The 23,107-nt window shown below is 41.3% G+C and overlaps 1 protein-coding gene across 3 annotated transcripts in view; it reads right to left on the bottom strand.

Moving 5' to 3' along the window:
• Ttc8 (tetratricopeptide repeat domain 8) overlaps window positions 1-23,107 on the bottom strand; it is a 64,132-nt gene that overhangs the window by 27,838 nt on the left and 13,187 nt on the right. Inside the window, exons 2-7 of one of the 3 annotated variants that reach the window (XM_006986853.4) lie at window positions 19,906-19,935; window positions 12,513-12,633; window positions 11,463-11,526; window positions 11,210-11,369; window positions 10,929-11,018; window positions 8,169-8,213 (exon numbers count right to left, since the gene is read on the bottom strand). In XM_006986853.4, coding sequence (XP_006986915.1) covers window positions 8,169-8,213; window positions 10,929-11,018; window positions 11,210-11,369; window positions 11,463-11,526; window positions 12,513-12,633; window positions 19,906-19,935 — 510 coding nt within the window. Of the gene's footprint in view, window positions 1-8,168; window positions 8,214-10,928; window positions 11,019-11,209; window positions 11,370-11,462; window positions 11,527-12,512; window positions 12,634-19,905; window positions 19,982-23,107 lie in introns of all 3 variants that reach the window. The other 2 variants (XM_042261032.2, XM_006986855.4) reach the window with 2 other exon arrangements.

Raw genomic sequence — 23,107 nt, 5'->3', positions numbered from 1 at the left:
AGTCCTTACCTCTGACTGGTGTGGAAAGGAGTTTAAGAACCAAACAAACTCCTTGTGGTAGTTTGAATGTATTTGGCCCCCATAAGCTCATAGGGAGTGGTACTATTAGGAGGTGTGGCATTGTTGGAGGAAGTGTGGTCTTGTTGGGGGAGGCTGGGTGATACACATGCCTTCCAGACCCTGAGGCTGGAGGGCACAATCTGGGCCATACCTTCTGTCGGAAGTATGTCACTGTGGGGGCAGGCTTTGGGGTCTTTTTCTCAAGTTTCACTCAGTGTGACGGTCATTTGACTTCTTGTTGTCTGCCTATGAAGATGTAAGGACTCTCAACTCCAGCACATGTCTGCCTGCAAGCCACCGTGCTCCCTGCCATGATGGACTGAACCTCTGAACTCTAAGCAAGCCCGCTCAATTAAATGTTTTCTTTATAAGAGTTGCCAGGGTCATGGTGTCTCCTCACAACAATAAAAACCCAAACTAAGACATTTCTATGTTTACAACTACTAGTATTTAAAATATTTTAAGTAGTGGCATATGACATGTATTTCTATAAAATTCTGACTCATATTCTGTGTGTGTGTGTGTGTGTGTGTGTGTGTGTGTGTGTGTGTGTGTTAAGCCACAGGACAGCCTTGGTTGTTGTTCCTCAGGTACCATCTACTTCATTTTCTTAAGACAGGGTAGCTCACTGGAACTTGCCGAGTAGACCAGACTAGCTGGCCAGCAAGTACTCCGGGGATTCCCTGCACTAGGTTTATAAGCATGGGCCTCCCTCCATACCTAACTTTTTCTACACTGGTCATGTGGACTGAATTCAGGTCCTCATGCTTGCCTTGCAAGCACTTTATGGACTGAGTTATCTCAAATTCTTTACCATATGTATTTACATTTAAGAATCTTTGCAACTCCAAGGCAGACTTTCCTTGGAATCTGCCCCACCTGTGCCTCTGGGCACACAGTCCATGCTGCAGGGCCCAGGAAAAGGACTGCTACGCTCTAGCCTCACTCCTTGGTACCCTCTCTGGGCAGCCTAAAGCCATGTCTTCGAACACTCTTCAGCTGCCCAAGATAAACACTATTCTCGGCCTTCATCAGGGAAGCCTCCTTTTCCAGCGAATCGTGGTGAGTATGGAAACTGATGGCTACAAAGAGTGCCGAGAAAGGGGGACGTACAAGTGCCGGACCTTTAACAAAACATTTACGTCATCACTTCCAAGACTCAAGGAACACTGTGGAAGGGGTGGGGAGGACTGTGAGAGCTGTAAGACAGGGAAAAGGGCTGCGAAATGTCATGTCCTGGGCAAGACACGGCCCTTGCAATCACAGACTCACAGCTGCTGCAGATCCCTATGCTGTGTCTGCACAAGAACAGGAACATCAACAGCCAGGCATGGATGGAGGAGGGGCCCTGGGGCCCCGACCCCTCACTGCTGAACTATTCACTACTGGGAGATGCAGGCAGAGAGGGAGTCATTGCCTTCAGCTGTGTGGCCCCTGGTGACCCCTCCACATTCCAGTGGAGAGTCTAACTCCAGCGATTACACAGAGGGTCTTGGTTAAAATCAACAGATAATAAAACAAACACCAATGTCATGAATCTAGGAAAAGGGCTGAGGGGGATGAGGGGGAGGGATAGGGGAGTAACCAGAATTATTATGTACATATAAAAATAAGTGTGGTGGTTTGAATAATAAGGCCCCCATAAGCTCACAGATTTGAATGCTTAGTTTTCAGGGAGTGGCACTACTTGAGGAAGATTAGGAGGTGTGGCAATTTCCTTCTTGTTGAAGGAAATGTGTCACTGGGGGTATGATTTGGGATTTCAAGGGCCCAAGCCAGGCTCAATGTCTCTCTCTTCCTGCTGCCTGCTGATCTAGATATGGCTCTCTCAGCTACTTCTCCAGCACCATGCCTGCCAGTGTGCCACCATACTTCCCACCATGATGATAATGGACTAAACCTCTGAATTGTAAGTAAGCCCAGTTAAATGCTTTCTTTTATGAGAGTTGCTGTGGTCATGGTGTCTTCTCACAGCAGTAGAACACTGACTAAGACAGTGAGTAATTAAAAGCTTTATTAAGCACTATTTATTACTAATAATATGTATTTAATATAAAACCCTAAAATGTCACTTTTAAAAGCCACAAATTTGTTGAAGTCCAGCTGTAGAAGGAACTTTGGCAAATCTGGACAGTGTAGTCTGTGAATATGTCCAAACACTAAAAACTTTTAAAATTTTGTTTACAGTTATGACAACTTCAAGATGCTGAAATTAAAGAGCATGTGGAAATAAAGATTCCAGATCATCAGTCCACATGTATTACTGCCAATTATCAGCCAAAAGCAGAGAGAAAATGTCATTAAAAACTTAAACATATACATGTAGGTAACAAGAATAAAAGAATCAGTACAGTTTCCTTTAGTCCAATTTTACTCTGTGTCTTAGGGTTTGTATTGCTGTGAAGAGACACCATGACCACAGTGATTTTAAAAAGGAAAACATCTAATTGAGACTGGCTGACAGTTTCAGAGGTTTAGTTCATTATCGTCACATGGCAGCATGCAAGCAGACATGGTGCTGGAGAAGGAGCTGAGAGTTCTACATCTTGATCCACAGGCAAAAAGAAGTGAGCTATGACACTGGGAGTAGCCTGAGCATAGGAGACCTCAGAGCCCACCCCCACAGTGATACACTTCCTCCAAGAAAGCCACATCTCCTAATAGTGCCACTCCCTATGGGGGCCATTTTCTTTCAAACCACCACACTGTACGTGAACACATGCCTGTGTGTGTGTGTGTGTGTGTGTGTGTGTGTGTGTGTGTGTGTGTAGTGGGTAGCCATTCCAACTTTGATCTGGAAGTTCCAACCCCATTGAGGCTTCAGCAACTGTCACACCTACAAGGCGGGGCCAGGGGAGGTGCCTGGAGACCGAGATCTAGATGGGCCAGCATGCTCTCTCTGTTCCTGGACCCTAGATGGTGGAGGTTGACTGAGCAGAGCTCCAGAGAACACCGCTGGACTGCGATACACCTTCCCCAGACCCCCACGACCTACCTATCCCTTCATTTGTAAGTTACCCACTAAATAAATCTTCCTTTTTTAACTACATGGAGTGGCCTTAATAATTTCACCAATGTGTGTGTGTGTGTGTGTGTGTGTGTGTGTGTGTGTGTGTGTGCATATGCTATGGTGCACACATGGGGGTCAGAGGACAACTTTCAGGACTCAGTTCTTCCCTTCCACATGTAGGGCTTAGGGATTAACTCTGGATCTCGGGATTGGTGGCAGGTGACTTCACCTGCTGAGCCATCTAACCTGATCGACTTTATTTATTCTTAACATTGAAAATACTACTTCATAGTAATCTTAATAGTTAGCTCTAGCATTCTCCCTATTAATAGAAAGGTAAACATGTTTTGTCAATAGTGCCCCCCAAATAGGGGCACAGAGACAGAAATATAGTTGTCACATCAAAGATCAATTTTACTTTCCTAACATTTAAATGCCACTTCAGAGTTCTTGATATTTACCTATATTATCCCCTGTATTTATGCAAAACACTTGCTTTTGAAAAATTTGAAGGTCATCCAAAGCAAGGCATATAAAAGTAGCTCTGATATCATTAGCATGCTAAAAAATAGAACCTTTTTTTCCCTTTTCTAGCTAAAACTGCAAAATATATAAAAGGTTAAAAAAAATGCCCGGTTTGTGCTCATTATCTAAATCCTTTTTGGAAAATAACATTTGTGATAAAATCTAAAATGACATTTAGAGCACTATGAGTAAGTATGTGTGTGAGCGTGCAAGCTGGTGAGGGTCGGGAAACAGTCACAGGCATATGGCCTCAGCATTCCTCCAGCCAATCACAGGATCAATGCAAGGACTTCAGTAACTTAATTGATAAAGAAATGAACCTTTCATCTCAGAAGTGCAAACAGGAAAGTTTGCACTTTTCACTAAGTAACAACAAAAGGAGCTACCTCCTTGAGTGTTCTACACTAGAGTGGCTAGCACGTGAAAAAAAAAAATGAGGGCCCAATTATGAGCAATTAAAACTATCCAGGTACTTAATATAGCTAATATATAAACCAGAAGTTTGCTATTAAATCAGGAAACGTATGAAAAGTTTGAAAAAGAATATAAAATGAGACTTAATCTCCACCTGGTGCCATGAGGCCAACCTGCTTTCTACACTTTTGTAACCCAAGTGGCTGACACACGGCAGGCGTCCAGCAAGTACACATGGGGTAAAGACATTGTAAACCTGTTTTCAAGGGACGCAGCCAAGCGTCTTCCCAAGTATAAGTGCACGTGTATTTTATTACAACTCTGTTTAACATCCTGAGTGGACACTTTCTGACCTAACGTTTGAAAATAACTATTTGCAATTTTTATTATTTTGGTAGCTACTCTTTGACCGGCTGCATGAAAAGCCCATTCTGCTGTTTATTATAACTTACCAAATTTGTCCTCCAGCACTGAACATTTACGCTCCAAGCATTTTTGCTACTATATGTGATACTAGAATGATCACCACAACTATAGCTATTTTTCCTGACGATTGCTGAGAACTGAAAGCACAGGACAAAGTAAGCCAATGTGTTTATGGCTATCTGCTTCCTATTATCACATTATTTCCTAAATTGCACCCTTTACATTATCTATAATTTGTAATAATTTATGACACTGTCCGTAAATATTTTAAAGTCCTTTATTTTACATTTCTTGTCAGCAAGAAACGACACCTCTGCCGCATCTGCTTCCTGCTATTTCCCTCCATTATCTGTCCCTGGGTCATTTCCATGTCTGTAAGAAGCTCTCCAAGGCTGAGAGATGGCTCTGTGGGGAAATCTTCTGATCTAACATGAAGACCAGGAGTTTGGATCCCTAGAACCCATGTAAAAGTTAGGTGTGTGTGGTGAGCTGCTTGCAACCCCAGATCACAGGCATGGGGAGGACAGTGTGGGGGGCAATACAGGGAACCCCCTTAGTATCTAGACTAGCTGGAATGGCAAGCTCCAGGTTCAGCATGAGACTCTACCTCAATATGTATGGTACACTGTAACCAAGGAAGATACTGGACATCAGCTGCAGGCCTCCAAGTGCATGCAAACACATGCAGAAGGACACATGCATGTGTGCCCATACACATATGAGCATGCACATAACATACCGCAATATGCCAGAAAAAGGATTCTAAAGATTCAGACAATCTTTTTTAAATATGACAAACAATATTTAAAGTCACCCCATAGATATGTTTTTGCCTTCTAGCCACTATATAGAAATTGTATATAAGAACCAATTTCTTACCTTTGTGATTGCTTCACAAATCTAACTCATGAAGTAGTTTAATTCTTGACCTCTGTGAGTGTGTGTGTGTGTGTGTGTGTGTGTGTGTGTGTGTGTGTGTACATGCATGTGGAAGTCAAAGGTCAACCTTGAGCATCATTCCACCAGAGCCAGCTTCCTTTTGGCTGAGACAGGGTCTCTAGGCTGGCTCACCTATTGGCTTAGGCTGGCCAGCAAGCCCCCAGGAATGTGCCCATCTCCACTTCCCCAGCACTGAGATTATAAGCACACACCACCATGTGAGTTCTGGGGATTAAACTCAGGTCCCCATGCTTGGGAGGCAAGTGCTTTACTGAGCCATCTCCCTGGCCCTAGCTTAAATTTTAATAACTCGTCAACCCAATGTCTTAAAGAATGTCCCCAAACAAGCTTCCTCAGTTGTCATTTAATGATTCAAAGAGATCTACTGCAAAGAGTTTCACATTTTGTTCAGCACTGCTTGTTTTGAATATATTAAGTCTTTCATTATTCATGAGCATAATCTTATAAAATTTATAAATGGAGACTCTGGCTCCCAATAAGATTTTGCATCACTTTCTTGTTCCTGAGCTGTATTTAAAGGTCATTTTGTTATGTATTTTTTTTCTATTAATTCACTAATTTCTTTTAATGAACTTCCTTCGCTGGTGAGGTTGTTACATGGAATTCAAGCTTTCAAATGCTGCCAAGGGTCCTCAGCTCTATTTCCTACATTTGAATAAATGTTTTTTAGTGTTTCTATAATTCCAGAATATATTCTACAGCAGTAGTTCCCAATCATCATTGAACACTAGCATTGCCTGTGGAGTTCTTAATAACTACAGAGTCACCAGCCTCCCCTGGGGATTCTGATTTTGGAAATGTAGCACAGATCCACACATCATTACTATTAAATTACACAGGTAATTAAGGAAGAGAGGCCCTTCTTGCATTTCTATTTCTAGGTCAATGAGAATATAATTTGCAGGTATAAATATAAAGAGCAAAGACTCGGGTCGGCCTGCCTCCCTCTGTCCTTGATCTCAGGACTGAAACGGTGGCTGGCACGCTGCATCACTCAGAATGACACTGGATGAAAGAACAGATATCTCCTCGGTAAATGATTTATTCTTCAAAAACCCAGGAGTATAAAGCCAGATGTGGTGGTACACACCTGTAATGCTAGCACTTGGCATCCAGAGGCAGAAGTAAGAGTCTGAGGTCAGTCTAGACTACATAGTAGATTCTGATTCTGAAAACAAAAAAGAAACCCTTCTAAAAACAGATTCGTGACAATTTAATAATTAGAAATTTGCTCACCTATTAAATGGAGTGGATTCAGGCAGTGTTACATATTGTCCCACTAAAAGCCTCTCTGAGCTATATAGTAAGTGAAACCACTGGGTTCTGTTTAGAATGTACATGGTTTCTTGGTGGGCTAACCTTAAGACTCCTCTGTTCCCTATGTGAGCACACTTGAGTTCTTCATCACAGTGAGTCCCATGTTCTGTGTCCAGCCTAGGCTCTTAGATGGATACCTATGCCCTACTCCTCAGTGTATGCAATTTATCTCCACACAGTGAGCCCTTCATCGTTTCAAACACAAAACTCTTTGAGTCAATTATATTACTTCTTTATAAACTGATGAGTCAATCCCATGTCTGTTAGTAAAGCTATCACCCTCACAGCACCCTCAGGTGGCCGCTCTGATTGGTGTCCCCTTCCTTTGCCCCCAACATCAAACCTATCATCAAGTTCAGTAGTTTCCTTAAACTGTCTCTTTGGTGCCATCGTTTCTGAAGATAAGTCTTATTCAGCTCTCAGTCCAGTCTCTGTTCAGGGCCCATTTCCTTACATTTCTCTCGCCTCATTTCCATGAAACCCTGCTCACTCGATGGATGTTTGCCAGCATCACTCACCGTCTAAGTCTCCCCTTGGCTACCTTCAGTCTGAGATCAACTCCTGTTTGTTTTTGTTTTTCACACATGGTCTTACTCTGTAGCTGGGACTAGTCCTAAACTCAGGATTCTCCTGATTCCCCCTTTTGAGTGCTGTGACCGCACATGTACACCTCCACACCCAGTACCGACCGGTTTACATCAATTTTCTTTTCTCAGTCAGAATGGACAGGGGGCCTGTCATATTTTCATTAACTTGCCCTGTATACTGAATTAGGCTGACCCATAGAAAACACAACTCAAGAAAGTGTTTTCCTGCACACTCGACATGTGAACATAGTGTTTTTCTGGACTGATAAGAAAATGGGGAAACTGTTACCAGATATTACAGAATTGACTTCATTTGACTTAAACAACTTTGTGAGGTTTCTCCTCATCCACATACTGGCTTACATAAATTGAAGCAAAATTGGAAAGTCACATGCATATAATCTCAAAATTCGTTAGTGAGAAGTTACCATGAAAACTGACTGTAGCTGACACTAGGTGGTGAGTAACATGGGCTCTTTAAGTTATTATTTCTACTTTTGTGTGTTTGAAATCTTCATGGGAGAAAGGGGCAGAAGAAGGCAGGGATGCATGTTAGTAAACTTCGAATACTCTGTGGTCTAAAAAAAAAATGGACCAGTAGTACTATTAGCATAAAGAATACATTATAACAGGCATATGGTATTCTCAGTTATCTTGACCTTTAACGACAGCTACATAATCTATGATCCAGGCATAATTCTTATCATTTCTATATTTATACAAGTGTCCTCACTGAAACTGAAGCTTTCAGTTCCTCCAATTTTTAATGATTCCATTTTTTAAAGGAAAGAAATAGAACATTTCAAAATCTAAAGCTCCAAAGCCTGAAAAATTACAAGGGAAGAAAATAACAGGAATTCATCACTTACCATCTTAACATCATTTTCATGGTGAAAAATATATTCAAATAAAGCCTGAAAATGACAAAATGTCAAAACACGCTCAGTTTTATTTTACTGAAACACTTTGTTATTGTTATATGAAAACTCAAAACTTAGGTGATGCAAAAGCGCAGGATACTCTAAAGTGTTAGGAACTGGCAAATAATAAATGTGACTGTCATTTGTCACAATATCCCATTTTAAAATTCTGCAACTCACAGTAAATTTTGTCTTCACAGACAGTAAACTGGAAAGTTCAAAGAACTGAACCTTCTTCCTTTATGTTATATACATTATTTTATTAAAACAAGACAAAAGAAGTTCATTTTATTTCCTAAAGACTTATGATGGTCATGAAGATTTCACCCAATTTGTATACTCTCTTTTTACTATAGAGATTATTATATAATTGTGACACATGGGAAATTGGGTATTCCTTCTGAAACAACATGGAATATAAGTGTTAAGCAGAGCGCTACACGGAGGGAAATGTCTCCATTGGCTGCACTCTTTCACTGAAAACTGGCCAGCCAGCCGCCTCAAGTGAGGGAACCAGGTTTTCCTCAGGAACGCCGATTCATTACTCTACTCTCATGAAGAAAGGGAACTGACTAAAGCTTTATAGTCTACTAACTGCCACTGACTAGAGTACGGTCAGAGAAGGGCTGAAGAAGTCAGTAGCGCTTTTCTGGTCTGATACAGTCCACCAAACGGCATTCCGCTCTTATTTACCCCAGAATGACAACAATTAGGAACGTTCAAACTCAGCACTATTATAGGAAAGTTCACAGATTTCTGCTGAGTTTGCTGGCTTAGAATTAAATGAGTTTTCAGAAAGCAAGTGTTCCTGTGTAATTTATTTTAAGCTATTCCCCCAAGGAGTTTGGGGTTTTATTTCACTTTGCTTTTAGGGGCTGTGTGTATGTGGAAGGCAGCCAGAGGACACCTGAACCGTTGTTCTTAGTCAAGCACACCCACCTTGGTTTTGTTCAGATTTATGTGTGTGTGCGTGTGAGGACGGTGGCAGAAGTGGGGGTTGGGGTGGGAGGACACCTGTTTGCACACACAGAGGCCAGAGGCGTCAGACAGTCCACTCTATCACTCTGCCTGCCCATTCCTCTGTGCAGGATCTCCTCTCCCTGAACTTGGACCTTATGCTTTTCTTGACTAAGATGGAAGCCACAAAGCCCTAGAAATCCTTTCTCCACCCACCTCTGAACAGGGATTACATGTATGAGTGGGACACCTAGTTTATGCGGGTGCTGGAATCCAAACTCCAGTCCTCGTGACTGTGCATCAAGTAGTCTTAACCACTGAGCCATCTCTCCAGCCCCACCTTGTTTTTTAAGACAGTTTCTCACTGGCCTGGGGCACAATGATTGATTAGGCTAGCGTGGCTGGCCAGCAAGACACCTACTTTCATTTCTGTTGATATGATAATATACTCTGACAAAAAGCAAGTTAAGGAAGAAAAGCATTTATTTGACTTACAGTTTCAGGTTAAGTACATTAGTGCAGGAAAGTTGTGGCAAGAACTAACAACATTAGATCTATAGTCAAGAGTGGAGAAAAAATAAACACTGGACCCTTGCTTGCTCTCAGCAAGCCTTCTCCTCCATTACACTGTTCAGGACCCCATGCCTAGGGAATTGTGCTGCCCACAACGGGCTAGTTCCTACATCAATTAACAAGCCAAACAATCCCTTATAGATATGGCCACCAGTCAACCTGATCTAAATAATTCCTCATTAAGACTCTTCCTAGGAGATCCTAGATTATGCCAAGTTGATAATTAAAAGTAACCATCATACCACCATACCCAGCTTTTTAAAAAAATATTATTTATTTGTTTATTTATTTATTTATTTATTTATTTATATGTACACATGAACACAGGCATGTACACACACATGCATGTCACAGCACACATGAAGATCAGAGGATAACTAAGGGGAGTCAGTTCTCTCCTTCTACCATGTGGGTCCTGGGGTTTGAATCCAAGTCATCAGTCTTGGTGGCATGCACTTGTTGCCACTAAGCCATCTGACTGGCCCATATCCAGCTTTGTATGTGGCCTCTGGGAACAAACTCCAGCCTTCATACTTGTGAGGCAAGCACTTTACCAACTGAGTAGTATCTCCCAAGACCCCTCACACCGTAGTTTTTCACAATGGTAAGGCCCTGGACATCTTCCTTTCTAAGCTTTCATTTTTCTAGTTTCTTTTTATTCTTCCCGCTCTCCCCACTTTTTCTCCTTTATCCACCCCCTGCTAATTTTCTCTTTATTTAAGAGAATACTCCGAGTGATGAGAATTATTAAGGTAGTTGGCTTGTTGGCTGCTATCTGGCTTGAGAATGCTGAGGAGCCTAGTTAATTATTAATTAAGCATACATATGTTTTCTATCCTTTCGATCACCCTTATATCATACAAGACTTGAAAATTATTTTTCTAAGAATAGTCCATACTGAAAAACAAACACATCCACATACAGACAACCTCAAGTTTCATTCTGCAAAGATGACTCTGCCTCTCTGCTTTCTTTGTTATAAAATATTGTTAACCATTGGAAAGGATTTTTCTATAATAATTACATATGTACTTATTTCTGACTGATTATACTTGATTCAAGACAAAGAGAATTTTTACATGTTACATTAACTAAATTCTCCATTTCCTACAAAACCATGTCATCATACTTCTATCATTACTTAGATATTTATAACTTAGAATCTTTTGAAGCACATACCTTTGCCAACTTAGGTTTCTGGGAATATTTTGTTAAATTCAGTCTAGATAAATTTATAAATGGTCCATCAGGACTTGTAAGCATGGAAGCCTGTGAGAGGAAAGAAAGAAAAGAAGGAATTGAAAACTTTCTTTTAAAATAGTTTCTTCTGCATAAAGTTTATAGTAACTTATAGAAATTATAAAGCAAGCAGAATTCCCTTTTAATTCTCCACCATAATACTAGTGGAGCATAAAGTTACTTGGGTAATACAAGCTTCTGGGGAAGTTGACAGAACCTACCGTCCCTAGTCTGATGAACCTTCCAGATGAGCTAGTGATAGGTCGTGCTGTGTAGGCAGTTCTGGGTGTTCTGATGGCCTGTTCCATTGTACCCGGCCTTCCACTCTGTGTACTGGGCCTCAGGAAACCTGTAATGGGTCTTCCAGCTTGAGTGATTGGCCTGTGAAGATTGACGATTGTAACACGAATGAGATCAATCAAGGATATATCTGGGCAGGGTTTGGAGACAGAGGAATGAAACTACAATACAGACCTGACAGCCTGACTTGGTCCTCCTGTCTGGCTAGTTCCAGGGAGCTTCAAAGATGTGCCCGGGCCTACAAGATGGGATAGTACTCAATTTATGTATTACTTAGGAATTTTTAGACACACTTAGCATTTAATTTGCAGACTTGTACTGACCTGGGAAAGAAGACGTTATAGCAGGAAATGCTTTGAGAAAATGTGTTTGAGGCTCACCTTTACCACTCTAGTTGGTGGCATGAACCCAGGAGAGCAGGGCCTAAAAATGGGGCAGACTAAAGTCTCATGCAACCGCCAACTTTATTCAGAGCATCAGACAATTTATACTCAGAGGGTTAAGAAGAATCACGTGAGGAAGGTGTTCAATCACATGGGCAAGCCACACGTGGCAAAAACATGTTTTTCCATAGAGGCACATGAATAACAACAGCTGAAGTAAACTCACTAATATCTGCTACCCCTGGGAAGAGCATGACAACACACTCCAAGAACAAGTCTGTGTTTGGAAGAAACTGAGGTCACAAGACTCTTGTCTTATTTTCTTGGAGTTTTCTCACAAGCACTCAGAATTCTCACATGACTCCATTCTTGAACCGAGTTCTGACAACTGAGCACCTAGCACATGATTTGTGTGATCATTCAGTCTTCACAAGGAGTCTATAAGGTAGGTTTGGTACTAGGCCAGTTAACAGAGGCCCAAGGAATTAACAGGTTAGCAGAGCTTGCATTCTGACTCAAAACTAGCAGGCTTTAAAGTTTAAATCAATGGTTCTAGACTCAAGTTAACTATTTTTCATACAAATGTCTACAAATAAAAGATTGTGTCTAGAATTCACATATTTTAGCAAGTCAATGAGGAAAAGATCTTAACAACTAATAAATTACCAGCAAACCACCATATATTATATCATCCTCTAATACCATTTATATTATGACATTGACTTGGACTCTAAGGCAATCCTATTATACATGTGTTTATATAAAATATAGAAATATGTTTACACACATGTTCCTCTTATATACTGTATCCTTCCTTTAACATAACTAAACGAGTACTTACGTGGGACTTGGGCAATAGCATTTTCATCCAGGATCATTTCTGCAATACCTTCCTGATCCACATCAATTTCATCTATATACACCATTTCAGTCAATGCTCGTGCTTTCAAAATCCAAGCTGCCTAAAAAGCATTTTTTAAAAAAGGCACTCAGTAAGAGAACATCAGGAATCTTACCGAAGCTAGGCGAGTTTTGTTAGTGCATTCTGAATTCTGCTTAGGACCATGACTTCCAGAAGTCCTTCCCAGTTTCCAACCCCCAGGCATCCCCTTGCCTTCCTCACAGTCTAGCCTTTATGCTATGATCTTCCACACATAACGTATTTGATAACTATTATGCTCAGCTGGGCATCATTCTGTTCCCCGGAATACAAGCATTTTCAACCTCATGCACTCCTGACTTTTCTAGACTTTTAGTTTTTTATACATAATTGGGTATTCAGGAAATGTTGGTTGACTCAAGCTAAGATCAATTTCTTTGGATTCAAAATCACTACTTTGTGATCTAGTCAGAAGAACCAGCTGACAAGAACTGAGAATGGAAAAGTAATTAAAGTCTCTTTGCTGGAGCCTGAGAAGGGCATCGTGAAGGTGTACACACTTAACTTTCTTGTCAAACACATTAAATTGCTTTCCTGAAAAACTTGACCTTTCTGCTTTCTTCCAGAATAAAAGCCGAGAACGATGACGCTCCGTGGCCCTAGCACAATCTGAGAGGAACTCGAGTCTGGAAGTGGTAGCATCGACCTGACTCTACAGTCTACAGGAATTCTAACAGAAATCTGGGGAGGGACTGCGGCTCAGGACACCAGGGGTCGTCTGGCTGTGAAGCAGGCTGAAGGAAGCTAACGGCGCTGAAGAGGGAACAAATTAGAGCTACAAGGTGTCTACCAAGTCCCCACAGGTACAGGACTTAATCCATATATACCTTCAGGCTAGCTCTGAGTGGGAAACAAGATCACAACGTAGATCTTAACTTTCCTGAACACACCTGATGGATTAAACAGCAAAGCACACAGCCGCGTGTGATTGGTGACACATGTGTGAGAGAAAAAATTATGACTTCTAGAAAACGGTTGAAAGAAAGAAAGAAAAGCCAGGATAGGGGTGTATGCTTGTAATCGCAGCATTTAGAAGTTCCTCCTTGACTACACAGCAAGTTCAAGGCCACCCATAATATTGTCTCAAAATAATGATGATTATAATAATAATGATGATGAAGGCTTTGGCTCTTTGGTGAGGCAAAACTGGCTCACAGTGTGTTTGGAAACTCCCAGAAGTTGTTATTGTCGAAATGATGGTGAATCTGTCTGGACTAAGAGACCAGCCAGAGAGCACGTGTGTCACGGTGAGGTTAGCGATTTTTATTCGGATAATGAGGAGCCAATGAAGCTTATGGACCATGACTTGGAGTCTAACTTAAATCCTTCTCAACCAATCTGCCCTCCTCACTCAACCAACCCCCAACCTCTTTCTCAGACAGGGTCTCACGATGTAGCCAGGATGTCCTTGAACTCTAGATGCCCCCCCTCCATTTAGCCTGAGTGCTGGAATTGTAGGTATGTACCACCATACTCATATTAAACCAGGTTTTTAAAAGCCAAGTTTTTATAATTTTAGACATCATTTACATAATCAGTTATTAAACATCCATGAACATATTTTAACTAGTTTTGAGTTGTTACCACTATTTGATAGTCCAATCTGTTATGTTTGATATCTAGCTCCCTATTAACACCTCTTAAATGTTAAGATTATGTAAATTTTCTATGCTGAGTTAATCAAAGTAAGGGAACTGCATTCATCATTCTCCTCTGCCCTGAGTAAAGAGATAATTACATCAGAAGTCCATTAAGAACGTCTATTTTTTTATTCTCTATGCATTCAGTCTTTATAAAGATAATTTTGATTTTTTTAAGACAAGTTTTAAGAAATTGAAATGATATGAAATTTTGATATTAAAAGATCTGTAGAGATTGGGTAAATCTCTACACTTGTTCAGTGGGTAAAACACATGCTAGGCAAGCATGAGTGAGGACTGGAGCTCAGATCCCCAACACGCATGTAACACACATCTGCAATCTCAGCACTGGATGACTGAGCTAAGAGCGAGAGACAGGAGAGAATCCCTAGACGTTCTTAGGACAGCTAACCTGCTATAAGCAGTGGCCAACAGCAAGAGACTCTGTCTTAAACAAGGTGGAGGGGAGGACTGAAACCCCCAAATGGTCTTCTGACATCCAAACATGTGCTGTGGCATTCACGTGATCACACATACATTATACACACATCACACACATACATAGATACCTCACATACTCATATAGGTGCACATACACACATACATATCCCACACTCATTTACATATATACACATATCATACACACACAAAAGGTTTCTTTGGAGATCTGAAATAAAACATACGTTGCTGTTTAGTTTTTGTGAACTTGACACAAACTAGAGTCATCTGGGATGAGGGAACATCAATTAAAAAATTTACCATCAAATTGGCCTGCAGGCAAGTTGGTGGGGCATTCTCTAGTGTGATGATTGATGTGGGAAGGTCCAAACCACTGTGGGTAGGTGCCACCCTTGGGCAGTGGTCCTGGGTCGTATAAGAAAACAAGCTGAGCAAGCCATGGAGAGAAAGCCAGTAAGCAGCACTATTCCATGGCCTCGGCATCTGTTCCCACATCAGCTTCCCTCAACGATGGACTGTGACCCACAATAGTAAGCTGAAACAAATGTATTTCTCCCCAAGTTGCTTTTGGCTATGGTTTGGTACCAGGAACATGGGGTCTTGCTGTGGTGGATCTGACCATGTGGATTTATGCCTTGGATTGTCTTCCGAAAACTGTGAAAGCTTTGGGAGCTCTGGGAGAGAAAAAGCATTGCATTCTCAGCAATGAGCTATTCTGCAGGAGCTGGAAGATAATGCTGAAGGAAAAGCAGATAATGAAGGCCTGGCTCATGAAATTTTAGAGGGAAGCTTGAGAGTCAGTTCAAATATTGTATCAAGGATATTTGTGTCATGTATTTGAATTGGGAATCTATGGAACTGAAACTTCGTTTTATTGGGATTATCTGGGGCTGAAAAATTAGTTGTGACTAATAAGAGAAGAGCATCCTTGAGGTGATCTTTTCCGGGAAATATTTTCTCAGGATCAGATACAGAAGCTATGGTCCAGGGAGAGCAAAGGCTGCATCTCAAGCTGGTAGCCAAGCTTGGTAATGTGTAAGAGTTTTACACAAGGCATAAAGGAGTCATAGAGAATATCTGAGGACTGGCACTATATGGTGGGGTTGGAGTCTCCCTGAAGAGAGGTCAGGAGAGGCCACTGGTGAAGGTGCAGCCTCAATTGCATGGAAACCCCAGCATGTTGGAGATGTCAGGACCATGGAGTAGAGCCAACCTGAGCCTATGAGAAAAGCTGGATGAGCTTATGGTGGCAAAGCCACAGGGGTGGGGTTACCTAAGACCTTTGGAGCCCAGAAGGTCATGAGCAAATCCTAGATGATGGACAACGAGTGATTTACACTTTTGGAGTTTGTTACTTTAATCTGAGTATTATTATGTCCTGGTTCCTCCCTCTTAGAATAAAAAAGTGCATAATTTTTTTTAAGGAGTCCATAGTTAAGAGAATGAATTTTTTTAAAGAGACCTTAGATTTTTAAAGTATTGGAATTTTTAAAAGGCTGTGGTACTTTTAAAGTTAAACTGTTTTATATTGTGATGTTAACATGAGATCTTAGGATAAACAAGAGAGAAAGATTATGGTTGGGCAGTGATGTGTTTGTGATTCAAGATGATAAATGGTCAACTGTGATACTTAGCTTTGGTCAAGCTGACAAAAGCCAGACCTACCTTGGAAAAGAGAACCTCAACTGAAGACGTGCCTCTATTAGATTGGCCTATGGGCAAGTCTGTGGAGACATTTTCTTGATTAATAATTAATGTGGGTGCCCCAGTGTACTACTGTAGGTGGTGCCACCCCTGGGCAGGTGGTCCTGGGTTGTATAAGAAAACAAACTGAGCAAGCCATGAAGAACAAGCCAGTAAACAACATCCTCCATGGCCTCGGCTTCAGTTCCTGCCTCCAGGTTCCTGTCCTGAGTTCCTGCTTTGGCTTCCCTCAGTGATGAACTGTGACATGGAAGTAGTGTAAGATGAAATAAGACCTTCCTCCCAAAGCTGCTTTTGTTCATGGTGTTCATCACAGCAGCAAATACCAAACTAGAACACATACTAGAAACATTATTCGATTTAAAATGTTATCAGCGTTTCAGAAAAATCAATCTTCCTGATTTTTCTTCTGTCCTAACAAAAAATGACCTTGAAAACCACATAATCACTGATTACACATCAGTGTATGTTTAAAAAAAAAATCTACTCCTGGCAATGTGAACAATTCTTGAGATTTTTAATGAAAACAACAGATGGGGCTTTAGCTTTAAAAAAATTGTTTTTGGAAATAAGCCAAATATGTTTTACAGTCCTAAAATCCTCTGCATATTAAAAAAAAAAAAAAGCATGATCAAGCATACACAGTAATCTCTAATTTTCCCTTAAGTCTGAAAAAAACTACAAATTTGTTTTATATGTTATGTTTAACTAACTAAATTGCAGTTGTCTAGCTTAAAAAAAACCAGTTGCTTATACAAGTGACTATATTTGTATTACAAGGTCTATAAAAATCAATAAAAAGATCCTTAGGACATTTTATAAAGGAAAAAAAAAGCAGTTTCTCCCAATCTAAATGAATAATCACCATGCTAATTGATTTCTTTGCATATCTCTTTTGCAGTTCTTATTTTCTTTGATAATACTATACAATGCATTTTGATCATATTCACTTTCTCCACCAACTGACCCTAGACCCCGTCCCTCCCCCACTTTATGTCTTCTGTTTTCTTTTCCTTTGTTAAAACCCATCTAGTCTTTTTTGTGCTGGATGGGGACTTTCCACTGGAGCACAGTCAACCAACCAGGGCTCACCCAATTTACTCAGCTACTAGGATGTCTACAGCATTACCCTTGAGGCACAGACCTGCCAGCTAACATCAAGAAAGTATTGATACCTTTTATAAGGCTAATTCAATTTCAATTATAAAATAAAAACTCAACTAGCTGAGAAAAACACATTTTAATTATCCTGTTCCTTTTGATAACTATTTCAAGGCCAAGAGGTTAAGGTATGTGAGAAATAATTTTTGATTATTAGAGTAAATCAACCAAGAGAATAATCTTTCTGATATGACTTGGACATCATTAAAAACTGGTAGAGAGCCGGGTGGTGGTGGCGCATGCCTTTAATCCCAGCCCTTGGGAAGCAGAGGCAGGCCAACTTCTGTGAGTTCGGGGCCCATATAATCTAAAAAACATGTTTCAGGACAGCCAGAGCTGTTACACAGAGAAATCCTGTCTCAAAAAATAAAATAAAATAAAAAATAAAAATAAAAAAAACTGATACTTGACAGTCTGCCTGCAAAAAGAAATTTTAGGCACCATATATGAAGTCGTTCTTGTGAGGCCTTTTTAGGGTGTGGTGACGGAATATCTTCAAATGCTCATGTGTAGCAGATAGTCTCCAGCTGGTGGCACAACTGTGAGACCACACCATCACAAGGGTACCAATCTCATCCACAGATGCTCCACGGATGCCCTCACAGCAGGACTATTAGGAGGTGGGGACAGGTCTAGCTGGAAGAAATGGGACACGGGGGTGTGTGGGGGGGGAGCCTATCTTTGTAGGGTATATCCTGTCCCCAACTCTTTTCACGCTCTCTGTCCCCTGCCGCCATGCCCTTCTCTCTCACTAAAGGCTCCAAATCAACACAGCCACCAACCACGGAGACCCCTCTGAAAATCAGGAGGCAAATCAAGCCTTCCTCTTCTAAGTTGTTTTCTGCAGGTTTTTGTCACAGTGTAGAGAGCTAGCAGAAGCCCCACTTCTTTTCAGGTTGTAAACAACACGAAACCTGAGAAATAGGAACAATGAGGTCAGCCTTGTTCTTTTTACATCATTAGCTGGGGGGTAATTAGAAACTGTCACTAAATAGAAGGGCTTCTTAAAACCGGTTGCTAGTCTGAAACTTTCAAATACCACTTACAGTTTTCAGTCATATCTCTACAATGCAAACTACTAATGCTTTAGTTTAATTTTAATAAAAATCTTCCAAATAGCTAAGAACAAAAACTATACTTATTTATTTAGAAGTAAATTGCTGGGTGGTGGTGGCACACACCTTTAATCCCAGCACTTGGGAGGCAGAGACAGGCAGATCTCTGTGAGTTCTAGGCCAGCCTGGTCTACAGAGTGAGTTCCAGCACAGCCAAGGATACACAGAGAAACCCTGTCTTGGAAAACCAAAAAAAGAAAAAAAAGAAAGAAAGAAATTAATTTCTGATTAGATCTGTCTTAAATGACTGCATGTATATTATATAAAATATAATCATCAGATTATGTCATCCTATACGGAACTGAGTCACATTTGGGCCATTTTCCAGTGTTGGTCTGATACAGAGGTCTCCATTAGAGTACCTCTCGACTTGCTTTCCATTCTGAAAGGCTTGATCACTACTCAAATGTGCCCTGTGTGAGGTCCAAATCACTCCCTCACGTAACACTGCTGGCACTGTATCTCAGTGGCGGGGCAAGCACGTAGTAACATCTGAGCTCTCTGATTGACTACTCTGCATCTCTCTCCTGTCCCCAGACTCAATAGGAACCCTCTGGATTAAATGTGTCACTGGCCAAGTACTTCTTCCACAGCTGATCCTAACCAAACCTCTTCCCTTCCAAGGCTTCCTTCCCACACGGTCTCTTGTTTCTTACTCCGTCAGCCTTCTCTGAGTGTCATCTCTAACCCCAGTCATGGCAGCCTGGCCACTGTCCCTCCCCTCGCCCCCTCGTCCTTCCTTCCCTCCCTCCCTCCCTCCCTTCCTTCTTCACTGGGACAGCTTTGTCCTCCCTGATAGAGCTACCAAGTCAGTTAGAAGCAAGCAGAGTGCAACCATTGTATTCAAAATTTGCTGCTGTCCACCACAGGTTTGCAGAGACTTGTGACCCTGCTGAACGCCGGGCTCCCTCCTAAGTCTGATTCCCTTGCCCACTATGTTTCTTTTTCTCATCATTCTAGTCAACACTGGCAACTGCTCCTTAAGCCCCAAGTCGTAATAAGCAGGTCACATTAGTTCTACGAGGCTATTCATGTAAATAAAAGCTTTAGGAGTATGAGAGTTTATTTATACAATAAGGAACAGAACAGCTGGTAGATGCAGCTAAGTTTCTAATACTAGGAGCAGATATGCAGCGCATTTTCTAATCTTGGGTAGCAAATAAGCAATAGCAGCTAAGCTACTGTCTAAACTAACGTTTGCAGCTAAATCTTTACCTGAGACACTGGTAAATCAGGAGCTGGTTCCTGGGAAGCATGAAGAATGTTGTAAACATTTTAAGGCATGCAATTTCTGAAATCAAAAGACTTAATGAATACTTATCCCATTAAAATCCAAATATTAGTAGTGTGTGTACATATGTAGTGTATGCACAAGGTGGATTCATGTGCCTGTGCATATGCATGCAGAGGGGAGAGGTCAAGTTTGGCTACCTTCCTTATTCCCTCTCCACCTATTTTGGGGGACCAGGTCTCTCACTCAATCTAGAGCTTGGAAGTCAGCTAGAGTGGCTGGCCAGCAAGCCTTGAGACCCACCTGTCGCGGCCCCCTTCCCCAGGGCCTGGGTGACACACGCTGCCACAGCAAGCCTTTATGTGCACGGTGAACATCTGAACGCAGGGCCTCATGCTTGCCCAGCAGCACTTCTTCACCCATGTCCCCAGACCTGCAAATACTGGAATCGTTTTCCAGAAGTGCTCTCAGAAACATAAGATACACAGAAAAGTGTTGTTTCCTATGACCAGAAAGTTCGAATTAATCTTATCCAGGGTACAGAGAAAATGTAGCTCAATTACTTGTTTAAAGAAGTCAATATAAGGCCCATGAGATGGCTGAGTGGGTTAAAGGCATTTACCACCGAGCCTGAAGACCTGAGTTGGTTTCGAATCCAGAACCCACATGGTGGAAGAACAGAACTGACTCCCAAAGGTTATTCTCTGGCTACCACCTAAACTGCTCCTTCACAAAAACTAATTTAAAATGTCAATACAAAAAGAAAATGGAAGTGATAATTAGAAAACAATTATTTCAATAAACTTTATTTGAAAAAAGACTCAACAACTCAGAAAGTAAGAATAACTTTAAACTATAACAAAGAACTATTTCCTTACATCCAAAAATAAGACATTTAGACTTTAATCACTCATGGGGCAGACGGAAAATCCAAACAATATAAACCTTTGATTCCACGTAACTATGATGAGACGGGTGGCTGATAATAAGAAATTAATTATAATTATAATGTTCTTGTAGAACTATTTACAGACTACGCAATACATATTGGTGCCGGGTGCTGATAAATGTGGCATCTGAGTCTTCTCTTTCCAACTCCAATAGAAACCATCAGTCAAGTCAGATGTTACAACAGGTATCTATACTTCCATGTCTAGGCAGCAGCGTCTGCCAGACACTTAATCTATGCCATGTTTTATTGGGGAAAGTGCTAAGAAATAGACAGAGGGTTGATCCTGTTCTCTATAGCTCTACCATCTGAAAGGAACACTGTGGATATCTTAAAGAATACATTATCTGTACAAGCAAAGTGCAAGCTTTGGATAGACATATGACTTCTTTAGCATGGTGCACCGTAGGGACATGAGAGGAAAAGGCTAAGCTAGGTTGGTCAATGAACATCCCAAAGAGTGGGATTTAGAGAGGATCTTACAATGTACTAAACCAAACACAAAACAGCAACTGGAGAGCACAGAGCAACTACAAGTTCACAATGCGGTGCATCCAAGGAGGATCTAAAAGCAGTACGAATTTCCAAAGCATGGTTCATACTTCAGCAATGTGAGACAGAGGGGAGGAGATGGCAGATCCCAGAAACGAGCCTTCCTATTGTATGCGTGCCTCATCTCATTTGGATGTCATAACAAACGGTCTAAACGAATCAAGAATTATCACCTGTTATTTGTTCTCTATTATCTACAGTGGCTGCCCTTTAAGCATAGGATATCCTAGTCAGAGACTGCAACTCTTCTGCTATCAGCAGGTTCTGCAACAAGGGCTACAGCCTGAGGGGACTCTGTTCCCTCAGGCACCAACTCTTACAAAGCTACTAAGACTAAGGGAAATGTTATCTAAATCTAAAGAACTCAGGATTCAACAGTTTAGGTGGAATTCTGCTCTCTCAGAGAGGCTGAGTATCTTCTCCCTTTGCTGCGTCTTCCAGAAAATACATCCTTCCCTCAGCCCCCCACTTAACAAACACTTGTTATCTGGGACCCGTCCTTAGTGCATGAGCTGGCTTCTTGGAACCTAGGGCCTATGCTTGGAACACTTTGTTCAACCTAGGTGAAGGGAGGAGGGGACTGGACCTGCCTCAACTGAATCTACCTGGCTGAGCTGAATCCCCAGGGGAGTCCTTGCCTTGGAGGAGGTGGGAATGGGGGGGTGCATTGGGGGGAGGGCGGGGTGGGGGTGGGAGGAAGGAGGACAGGGGAATCCGTGGCTGATATGTAAAATTAAATTAATTATAAAATTTAAAAAAAAACCTTGTTATGCAGTTTCTATCACTTCCTGTCAACCACTTGCTGAGTCAGCATCCTGCTCACAAGTTAATTTTATTTAATCAAACACATCTTTGAATTGTTAACAAACGCAGTAAGAAAAAATGTAACATACTTTAATATTCTACGACAATCACCCATTTTACAGAGAAGGAAAACAGATTTAAAGATAGTAAATAATCCGTTCAAGGTCACTGTGATGACTAATTTTGATGGGCAACTTGACTGAACTAAGTACCTAGGGCATTAATGAAGCACACCGAAAAGTGTAAGAATGCTTCCAGGAAGGTTTAGCCTAGGAGGGAGGACACACACTAATATAGGGAGCACCATCTTGGGATGGTACCACTGCTCTGAGGACCAGCCTCCAGCAGCTCAAGGTTTGAGGGGAAGCCACGGAATCGGCAAATTAATCACTCAACTTCACTTTTCTATCTGAGGGAGTAAAACTTAATTATATGGGGCCAGCAAGGGGTGGGGGGTCAAAACTTAGCTCTCTGGGGCTGGTGAAAAGGGAAACACACACACACACACACACACACACACACACACACACACCTCCAACATGCCAGGATCTCATCTAGGATACTGATGAATGGCAAGCCTTCAGCAGGTCAGAGAAACTGAAGAGGAGGTACAGAGTAGACAAACTACTGGACAAACAGACATATGAGGACTTTTCTGAGGGTCAAAGCTTAGTTCTTCATTTATTATTATTATTCACTTATTATTATTTCTGTTGCTTGTTCTACTCTATTCTTCTGTCTATCTTGATGTCTTCCTTCTAACTTCTCTTCTACATCCTTCCTGGTGTTTTCCTTCTCTTAGACTTTTTTTCCCCTTACAGCTTATGTACCCCAGCAAAATCTCTCAAGCAGTATAAAAATTACAATGTGGTTACAATCTA

Source organism: Peromyscus maniculatus, chromosome 14 (assembly GCF_049852395.1).
Source record: "Peromyscus maniculatus bairdii isolate BWxNUB_F1_BW_parent chromosome 14, HU_Pman_BW_mat_3.1, whole genome shotgun sequence".
Classification (NCBI taxonomy): domain Eukaryota; kingdom Metazoa; phylum Chordata; class Mammalia; order Rodentia; family Cricetidae; genus Peromyscus; species Peromyscus maniculatus.
The sequence above is the reverse complement of the archived record's forward strand: the minus strand, read 5'-3'. Positions and strand labels throughout refer to the sequence as shown.